General features: G+C 58.3%; 1 protein-coding gene across 2 annotated transcripts in view; it reads left to right on the forward strand.

Annotated features, from left to right (window-relative positions):
* The first annotated feature begins 310 nt into the window (after positions 1-310).
* SEMA3F (semaphorin 3F) overlaps positions 311-10,443 on the forward strand; it is a 28,647-nt gene continuing 18,514 nt past the window's right edge. Inside the window, exons 1-2 of one of the 2 annotated variants that reach the window (XM_007466222.1) lie at positions 311-468; positions 4,716-4,873. In XM_007466222.1, coding sequence (XP_007466284.1) covers positions 4,762-4,873 — 112 coding nt within the window. In that variant the 5' untranslated portion in view covers positions 311-468; positions 4,716-4,761. Of the gene's footprint in view, positions 469-4,715; positions 4,874-10,443 lie in introns of those variants that run through there. The other variant, XM_007466223.1, reaches the window with a different exon arrangement.

Genomic DNA, 10,443 nt, shown 5'->3' on the forward strand with positions numbered 1-10,443 from the left:
AGAGCAAGCGAGCGAGCGAGGGGACGGCCGCGGTCCGGTGAGCCCCTAGCGCAGCCCAGCGCGGCCGGCCGGCCCCAGTCCAGAGACCAGGAGAGCACAGCGCCACCGAGCCAAGCCGAGCGCAGCTACCCGAAGCCCAGCGCGCGTCCGCTCCGGGGAATGCGCCCTCGGCGCGCCGGCCAGGGGGCGCCCTCAGCCCACCCGGGGGGAGGCGGCCCCGAGCGCCCCTGAGCCTTCCCATGGCCCGGGATGGGGCCCGGGGCCTCGACTGCTGACGCGCCCGAAGCCCGCAGAACCCGTTAAGCCGGGGCCGCGGCCCCGACCCGGGCTCAGGCACAGCGGCGAGAGGGCGCGGGCAGGGCCATGGCCCCGGGGGGCCGCTAGCGCGGACCGGCTCAACCGGGAGCCGCTCTGCTGCCGCCGCCGCCGCCGCTGCTCGGGAGCCCAGGCCCCTCCGCCGTGGAAGAGGTGAGTGCGGCGGGAACCGGGAGGGAGCGGTCAGGCAGCCGGGCCACCCCGCGATCCCTCTGGGGCCCGCGGCACTGCAACTCTGCGGAAGTGTCCGGGGCTTGGGGCTCAGAGAGCCAGGGGGCTTTCCGCGGACGCAGGGGTGACCAGACTGGAGTGGGTGCCTATACCTGGCCGGGCTGCCCCAACCCTCAGCACCGAAGCGATGTGGAGATGTGTGGAAGATGTGGCCTGCGGGTCACCAGTGTGCAAAGCAACTTTTTCTGTGAAAGGTTCTGGGTGGGTGGGTGGGTGCTCCCATACACCTCCACCGCCTTGTTCCTGGAGCGGGAGCCCTCATGCCCCTTCTCCTGGCTCAGCTCTCCCACTAACGCCTCAGGCAGCGTTCTTCCCCAGTAGGTACGCCTGCCCTGCCTCAGTGTCCGGATCTGGGGATCGTCTGCTGGAAGGGAAGCGCTATACTGGCAGCCCCCATGTGGAGGGTCTTCAGGATCAACAGGGCAGGACTGCCAGGCCCAAGGCTTTTCTCCCAGCTCTGTGCCAGCCCCCTGACCCCCTACTGCTAGTTTGGGTTTGCTTTCCAGCAGGGAGTCTTGCTTGGATTAGGGGCTCTGCTGTATGTGGGGAGTAAGTGAGCTGGAAGAGCCTGCAGTCAAGCCCCCCATCTGGGCAGGCTGGGGCCCCAGTGGTTAAGTGGGCAGGGGACACTAGGAGCTAGGTGGACTTGCTTAGAGCAGGTGGGACCAGAGAGTGTCAATCAAGGTGGCCCAGGAATGAGGCAGGACTGGCAGGAGGGGTCAGCTGGAGCTAGGTCTGGAGGCCTGGCTAGATAAATAACTTCTAATTCTTGAGATAACTGTGTTGTGAACACCAGCCCGTGAACACCTGGGGGAGGCGGGGGCGGGGGAAGGAAGGCACCGATGAGTCTGCACTGGAGGTTGGGGGTTCCTGTCCTGAATTCATACAGATTGTCTCCCAGAAGCCCCTGTCCTATTTGGAGAGATAGGGAAACTGCACCCAGAGGTTGGTAGGCTCATTCCAGTCCAGGGGGTTGGATGGAGCTGGAGCCTTTTCCCAGGCTGCATAGGGAGTGTGCCTGGACCCTTGGGGTAAGATGTCCTGGAAGGTGAGGACACTGGGCACGCCTACCCCTGCTGCTGCCCCTCAGTTCTGAAGGAGGCAGGCCCAGAAGTGCAAGGGGTTGGGGAGAGAAGGCCAGGAACCCAGCCTCAGACCCCTGCCGCTCCAGGAATACCTTGAAGGGGAAGATGGAGCGGAGCCCAGGTGACCTTGACTGGGAAACCCTGGACATGAAAGGGGGGGTTTCAATCCTAGCTATGCTGGTGTGTCTCTGCTTCCTGGGCCATAGGGTGTTGGGGGAGGGGGAAGCCAAGGAGTCAGGAAGGAGCTCTGGCCTGCTGGGGGGGAGTATGAGAGCAGCTAGGTGGGGGGTGGGGTGCTGTTAATAATCTCTTCACCATGTACCCCCGCAGCCCCTGCTCCTGCCTCCCTTCCATCCAGGCAGTTCTCAGCTCGAAGGAGCCAACCTTCCTTCCCTGAGGCAGGCTGTCCCCCACAACCCCCCCAAGCCTGAGAAGTCTGGAGCAGTCTGGACAATTCGACCTCCTAGCCCCCTGCCCCGCCCCCAGGTGCCTCCAGACCCCCTCGTCTGGCCGCCCCTTCCCTGCACCCCTTGCCAGCCCCAGCTCCTCGGTTCTTTGTTCGAACGTCTCTCCTCCGTCCCTCCCTCTCTCCTCCCTCTCTCCTCCTCCCTCCCGCCTGCCTCCCTCCCTTGCTCCCTCCCGCCAGCCTTCTTTCCTTCCTTCTCTGCTCTCCTCCTGGTGGGCTCCCAGGTGGCGGTGGCTGTTCCTTCTCTGTCCACCCACCTGGGCTGGGCCAGACTGGGGGTTCTCCGGGGCTGGGGCTGAGTGGAATGCATCTAGGGGCTGGCAGAGGGGAAGCAGCTGTGGAAATGCCCCCCCTTCCCTCTCTCTGTCCTTCTCTTCCTCTTTTTCCTTCCCTCTCCTTCTCTCCTCCACCCCCCAGGCTGCCAAGGAGGGGGCCTAGACTAGGGCCTGAGGCCCCAACAAATTTGAACATCCCCCATTCACCCTTTTAAAGGGCCAAAGCATTGTGGGGGGTCCCTGTAGGGGCCCAGTGGAGCAAAGCCCTCCACGTTTCTGGACACCTTGGCAGACTTCAACACTGTCCTTGGTGACCCTGACCTTGTCACCATGAAAATGGCTGTAGGAGAAATGAGGTCACAGGGAGGATGGGAGGCGAGTCACCCTGAGTCCCCTGATACAGAGGAACAAAGCTCTCTAAGGGACCCAGCCTGCATCTTGTCCTTCCCAAGCCAGGACAGTGTCTCCCAGCTTCCTTGAGCCCCACCCCACTAGCAGGTCAAGTTCTTGAACAAACATATGCTTGTAAGGACAAGTGTGGGCATGTAAGTGTGGACGTGTGTATATCCACAACTGTTAGTGGGGGCCTCCCCACTAACAGCACCCCAGGGTGCTGGTAGCTGCCCAGCCCTTTCTCCCACCTGCCCGCCTCATCAGGGCCTGCCATTCAGTCAGCACCAGCTTTGTGCCCCAGCAGACTGGCGGAAGGGCTGGTTCTGATTCTCCCCTCCCTCCTTCAGCCATCCTCCCTAGGAGGGAGCACCTGTGATGGGGGATTTGGAAGGAACATGAGAGGTGTGTCAGGCACTCAGGAGAGGGTGTTCCCACAGAGGGCACCACATGGGGAATGGGTCAGTCAGCCTGAAGCTGCACTTCCTGTCTGAGGAACCACCAGTGGTTTGCTTGGCAGGAGAGGCGAGGTCTTGGGGGAGGTGGGCTAGGGAGGGCATCAGGGTCTGTTGAGTGGGGTTGGACGGTCAGATGTGGAGCCTGGGCCTTGCCTCAGTATGTGTTAGCCAGTGCAGGGGATTAAGAGGCCACGTTACCTCTTACACCCCACCCCCACCTCAGGGTCCTAGAAGTGGGCCTGGGGTCCTGTCTCCCATGGGAGAAGGAAGTAGGCCAGACAGATCTGGGGGATGGGGCTCACATTGTCATTCTTGGTGCCCCCACCCCCAGTGCATCTGGTTGGGGGGGGCGCGGTTGGGAAGTTGGCACTGGTTTTCGCCTGGAGGGAGCAATATGTTCAGACAACTGGTGCTGGGCTGCGTTTACCCAACAGCCAGTCTGCCTGGGGAGACAATATTTGAAAAACATTGTATGGAAACTTGGGCCTGCTGGGGGTATGGGAGTTCTGCAGGGGACACTGAGGCTGTCTCAGACCCTGCCCCAGGCCTGCTGGCCGTCCTCGCTCCCCTTCTTTGCCCTCTGTAGGCAGAGCTGGAAATTTTCCTGGCAGGAAGTCCTTCTGTATGTCTGACCTGGATCCCTCCTGCTGTGATTTCAGTAAAAGTAGACCCTACTGTTCTTTGACTCTCCTTTTCTGGCTGCTGTCTCTCTCTCACTCTAGGCCATCTATGTGTGTCTCACTCATCCTCCACTCCCTCATGCTCCCAACCCCAATAATCAGGTTCAGATTTCCCTATACTAGAAGGAGAGATTTGGCTGGAGCCAGCAGGACTGGACCCATTTCTTCCCTCATTCCTTGAAGTGGGAGAGGGAAGGAACAGCCCTTTTTTTTTTTTTTTTTTTTTTTTTTTTTGCCATACGCGGGCCTCTCACTGTTGTGGCCTCTCCCGTTGCGGAGCACAGGCTCCGGATGCGCAGGCTCGGCGGCCATGGCTCACGGGCCTAGCCGCTCCGCGGCACGTGGGATCTTCCCGGACGGGTGCACGAACCCGTGTCCCCTGCATCGGCAGGCGGACTCTCAACCACTGCGCCACCAGGGAAGCCCAGGAACAGCCCTTTTGGTTGGGGGTGGATGCAAGGGAACTAGAGAGGGCTGTAAGATCACCTGCTTGAGCTGAGCACTGTGAATGGAAGTCAGGAAGCTGTGATGCGGGGAGGGTTTGAGTCTCCCATGGCCCCTATTAGTCCTAGTGACCCTAGGCTGCACTCAGTGGCTGGTCTTTAGACCCATTGTTTGGGACAAGAAAGAATATGAGGTTTTCACAATGAGGCATTCATGGCCCCAGTCTGAGGGTGTGAGCAAGGAGACACCCATCACCCTATTTATTCAGATAGGGAAACTGAGGCACTTTGGGCAGAATTACACAGGGAAATGTTGGTAGGGCAGGATACCCCACTCTGCCTCACACATTGCAATCTTGCTCCCCCTCCCAGGTGTCTAGCCGGCTGCCTGATTCTTGGGCCCTAGGCCCCTCCCACAATGCCTGTCGCTGGCCTCCTCCTCTGGGCTTCCCTACTGACTGGGGCCTGGCCAGTCACCCCAACCCAGGACTACCTCCTGGCCACACCCCGGGTCCGGCTCTCATTTAAAGGTAAGAGGCTGCCTTGCTGTTCCCCAGCATCCTCCTCTGTCCAGAGCACTTGGCCTTGTTGCACAGGAGAGAGAAGAGAGGTCAGAGCAAAAAAGGACAAATTGTGCAGCCACATGGGTCACACTGGGTGTGTTGGGGGCGACAAAGGAGGTGGCGACCTCCCATGTCCCCCAGCAGAGCCCCTCTCCTGGCCCCATATTACCTGTGCAACTTGATGGGGGAGTGGGGAGTGAATTTCTGAGGATGTGCCTGGAAGGAGTCCTGCACAGGGCCTGAGAAATGGGCAGAAGAGTTGATTGGTTTGGGTTGTAAAAGACAACTCCTCTCCTAGGCCTAAGAAGGTGAGATACTTATTCTGCTGATATCTCTACCCTTTCCTGGTGGAAGTCCTCAGAGCTGATTAATAAATATTGAAGGGGCCTGGTCCCCCTCTCACCCCATTCCAAGCCCATGGTGCCAGCAGGGAGAACAGAGCATCCCCTCCCCCGACAGGGGCAGGGCAGGTGACTTGGTTTCCGCACCCCTGGGTTCCTGGAACCAAGACGTCCACTCTGGGTATTACTTTTGTCATCACCCGGGAGACCCATGAGAAGAAGCAGGAGAGACAAGATATTGGGCGGGTCTCTGTACACTCGTTTTAAACCTTCTTGGACCTGCAGGGGCAAAGGGGCAAAGGCTTTTGTTCCTTTTTTCCAGAGAGAGAGAAACCGAGGCTCAGGCAAGGGCAGGGCCACAGTCAGGCAGGAGGCAGAGGAGAGGCCAGAAATAGTGCTGGTGCTCTGACCTTGCCGACGCCTGAAGCCCACATCGGTCAGGTCGATTCCCCCTCAATTAGCTCTGAAGCTGACACTCACAGTGACTAAAAGCCCAACTCACTGGCAGCCAGCCTGTGGCGCTGACTCTTGTGGCAGCCTGGGGTGGGGCTGTAGGCTGCCTGGGGCCACCCCATCCCCAGGCCTCTGTGCTTTTGCACGGGCAGGTTTCCTTGTCCTGAATGACCTTTCTGTCTTCTACTTGATCTCCTGTCCTACTTTTATGCTTAGATGTCAGTTTAGCAGATTCTTGAGTACTGTGCTGAGCACTGGAGACTGTGCAGTGAACAAGATGGGGTGCTCACAGACAAAGTGGCTGAAAAGACAATGGACACCCAGCTGGCCGGTGCCTCCTGGGAGCTCAGCACTTACTGTGCACCAGGCCCTGTGCACCCCTCTCCCCCCTCACGCTGGATGGTCTCAGGCAGCTCATGCCTACGATACAGCCCTCAGTGAGGAGTAGGCCCTCACTGATCATTTGTGGAGTGAGAATAGAGACCAACACTTACAGACCCTGGACCCTGGCCTGGCTGTGGCCAGGGCTGGGGGGGAGCTTCTCTTCCTGGATATACAAGAGGGGCACAGAGAGGGCTGCTCTTGGGAACACTGGTGGTCACTGTAGCTTCATGCCTCAGTTTCACCGTCTGTGCCTTGGATGGATATAGCAGCTGCCATACCAGGCCTCAGGGCCTCCCTTACCCTAGGCACATCCCCTCCCTTGCCTGGGTCCTGCTGCAGTTGGGAGGTGCTAGTTCCGGCCTAGACGGGCCAGACCCTCTAAGCCGGAGGTTCTGGTATGAGGGGCCACACTGCCCAGGGCAGATAAAGGAACAAAGGCAGGAACTGGGCCAGGCTTGGGCTTGCTGCCTGCCCATCCGCCTGGGCACCCCAGCCAGGCCTAAAGCTGAGAGAGGGTTTAAGGGAGAAGGGACCCAGGGTTCAGTCAGAGTGGGGAGACTCCTATGGCCCATCTGCTGAGCTTCCATCAGCAGCACAGCCAAGGTCATGCAGAAATGAGGGATCAAGTGAGGAGGATTTTCAGGAGCAGGAGAGCTATTTTTTGAGAGCTCATGGATGCTTACAACTAGAGAGCCTGGGCAGCAGGACCCTCTTTTCACCACCTATCCTTACCTGGGCCTGGAGTCCCCTTAACCCCAGAGTCACTGGCCAAGCCTGGGAGAAAAAAAGCTCTCCCTTCCCCCACCCTGAGATGGTCCAAGTCCTAGGGTACCACCTCCCACTGCAGAGGGAGGTGTGAGGGCCCTGCCAGTTCCTTTGTTTAGCTTGGGGAATGTTTACTTTTTCCCAGGTAGCCACCCCCACAATACACTGCTGCTGCCTGGGCTGGCTTTGGCCAGGACTTGAGGCCAAGAGGTGTTTGGAGGGGGAAAGCGGTCTTGTGATGACATGAGGTGGCTGGGCTACTGGGGAAACTGAGGCTGGAGTAAGAAGATGGAATGGAAGGTCACCTTGCCAGGGGAGGTTAGGAAAGATGAAAATAATAGAAATAACAGTAGGTACCCATGATGATAACCAAGTGGTAGTCCCTCCAAGGCCTGGGGAGGGGGACTGCCTGGGTATCCTGTGAGGAATCAGACCCAGAGGCTTTCCCGGGTCACTCAGGAGCAGGACTAAGATGGAGCCTGGCTCTGCCTGATGTCTGAACCTGTCCCAGGACTGGGGGTGGAGGGCAGGATGGGGATGTAGGCACAGCCCTCTCCCATGGGCTAGGGCTCGGGCTCGGGCTCGGGCTCGGGCTCGAGCTCCAGGACCCTGCAGTGCCGGCTTTACCCTGCCCAGCCTCACTTCCCAAGGAAAGGGCTGGGTTCGCACTGGTCAGTCTTCTTGTGCTCTCTACCACTGGAGAAACAGCACCTGGGTTTTCTTATTTCCTATGAATCCAGTTGTCCATCACCCCAGCCCCTCCACTGCTCAGAATCCTCTAGGAAGCTCTCTTCCTTCGGAGAAGGAAAACCAGGGTCCAGGAGTGAAAAGGGCTTCTATGACCAGAGCAGCCCTGGGGTTCAACCTTCTCAAGAGTCTGGGCGTATCTGGCTTGCTCTTTGGGAAGGACGTTTTGCAGGTGGAGGGTGAACGGGTTGGTGCTGGTCACTGCCCACCAGCCTTCCTCAGCCCAGCTCCTGAGCCTCTGGGGCTATTGGGCCCATAACAGTGCCACCACTTACATCGTTTGCGTGTGGCATTCGAGAACCAAAGTCCTCAGGTCTCCTTATTAGGAAATGAGGAGATTGGAGGTTAGGAAGGGTCACAGTCCATTTACTTCACCCAAGGGGGAGTGAGTATGGGGTGAATACGGATTGAATTGGAAGGGCCTTTAGCAAGCCTCGACTTAGCTGGCCTGACTGCACGGTGTGAGGAGTGGGGCTGGGGAGCTTAAGGACCCTCCCTTGCTCACCAGGGGGGCTCCCTGGCCAGCCAAACAGGCTTGGAGCTTCAAATTGCGAGGGACAGGTGAGAAGGCCCAGGAGCCTGGAGGCCAGGGGTGGCACCAGGGAGCTGGGTAGGTGGCTTTGACAGCTACAGGGGTACTTGGAGCTAGCAAACTGAGGAGGTGTGGGTATTCCAGGATGAGCCTGATGAGGGAGGAAGGAAGACCCAAAGCATGAACTTGAGCCGAGATCCCTGCGTTTCGGATCTCAGTTTTCCTGGAAATGGGAGCTGCCTCACTCCTGAGAGGGGACTTGGAAATGGCCGCTTTGGGAGTTGGGAGGTCCTGGGTGCTGGTTGGCTGCCCCTCAGCTGGCCAGGGATCAGCCCTCGGAGAGAGCAGGGCAGGTCCTTGTGCTTGCCGAGAGCCTGCCTGAAGCCCAGCCTGGGTCAGCCAGGCCAGGGCCTGAGGCTCTCAGCTGTGGTCCTTCCAGGTCCAGCCAAGCTTCAGATGGGACCGCCACTGGCTGGGCCTCCCCAGCACAGGCCTTGTCTCTGGTTCCCTGGCATGACGCCCACCCCTCCCTCCCTGGCTCCAGCTTCCCTTGGCACGGAGTGAGGAGCTGGTGCATGCTCAAGGAGTAAATCATGTTCCTTGGCAGCCCCCACTGCTTCGTAATCGTAAAGAATTTAAAGAGAAACCACCAAGGTAAAAATCTCATCCTGGCCCATAAAGGCATCTTTCACCCTGTGGCTTGCGAGGTGGCGGCCTCAGAGTGGGCTCCTGGCTGTCTGCACCTGTGTGTGTGCACCTCCAACCCTGTGACCTCTCCAGAGGTGGTGGGGAGCCCAGAGGGTGTCTTCAGAGCCGTGGGTACTTGGCTTCTGACTCCTGGGAGACTCCAGCTCCTCCCCCAGGGCAGGCAGTGGGACACTTAATTTGGTAGAAGGAAGAGGTGGTGCTATGGTGGTTGAGAGAGCTGGCCCTGAAGGCAGGCAAACCTCTATCCTACTTTGTCAGCTGTGTGATCTTAGACAAGTAGCTTAGGGTCTCCCACCCCCGGTTTCTCCATGTAAGGTAGGGATGGCAGTGGCCCCATGGAAACAGCATCCTGAGGTCTCAAGCTGCCTAGCTTGCATCCTGGCCATGGGTAGACCTTGCGTAGTGAAGTCCCTCTGTGTCCCTGCTGCCTCATCTGTAAAATGGGGGCAAAAATGGTGCTGACTTCATTGTGTTTTGTGCATTAACTTTTTTTTTTTTAATGCTTAGCTTTTTTGTTTGTTTGTTTGTATTGTTTTGTTTTTGTTTATTTATTTATTTATTTTTGGCTGTGTTGGGTCTTCATTGCTGTGCGAGGGCTTTCTCTAGTTGTGGCAAGTGGGGGGCCACTCTTCATTGCCTCTCACTGTCGCGGCCTCTCTTGTTGCGGAGCACAGGCTCCAGACGCACAGGCTCAGTAGTTGTGGCTCACGGGTCCAGCTGCTCCGCGGCATGTGGGATCTTCCCAGACCAGGGCTCGAACCCGTGTCCCCTGCATTAGCAGGCAGATTCTCAACCCCTGCGCCACCAGGGAAGCCCTGTGCATTAAGTTTTTGTGAATACAGTTATGGCTCTGGCAAAGGAAGTCTCAGAAACTAAGAGCTACTCTGAGGGTGGCAGACACCCTCAGAGGGCTGAGGGCTGATCCTGGGGGTGCCCCAGGAGTCCGTACTGCCTCATCTCTCCCTCTAGATTTCTAACCTTCGGTAAAGCAGATGGTGTTTGGAAAGGACTGCAAGAGGGACCCTGAGCCCTGTGGATGGAGTGGGGTCAGGAGGAGGAGGATGCCTACCATGGGTGTCTGGACAGGATTTGTGGAGGAGGCTACATCACAAACAGGAAGGGAGATTTCGGGAGCGGGAAGATCAGGAGCAGAGGCAGGGTGTGTGTGGTGCAGCAGTTGGGGAAGGGCGAGACACTAGATGGAGTCTTGCTCTTGGTGCTAGGATATAGAGTTTGCACTTTCTCCTTGTGGTTTTTGAGCTCTTTTTTTTCATGGCAGAGGTACCAAATACATACTGGGATAAAGATAATGCATTTGGGGAAGGGATGCCCTGGAGGGGGCTCTCCCAGAGATGAGTGTCCCAGTCTGGTTGGGGCCCACAATCTGCTGCAGTGACACAGCCCGCAACCCCCCCGCCCCCACACCCTGCACTGTTCTAGCTCCTACAGCTTGTGCTAGGGGTGACTAGACCTGGGTTGCTCACTTGGGCATCTACATGACTGGCCCGAGAGTATGTTTTCTTGGCCTGACCTGGCGCTGTCCTGGGAATCTGAGCCCTGCCTCAAGGGAGCCCTTAGAGCTTTGGAGAACCAGAGAAGATTCCTGC

This window comes from Lipotes vexillifer, unplaced genomic scaffold, assembly GCF_000442215.2.
Source record: "Lipotes vexillifer unplaced genomic scaffold, Lipotes_vexillifer_v1.1 scaffold1004, whole genome shotgun sequence".
In the NCBI taxonomy this organism is placed as follows: domain Eukaryota; kingdom Metazoa; phylum Chordata; class Mammalia; order Artiodactyla; family Lipotidae; genus Lipotes; species Lipotes vexillifer.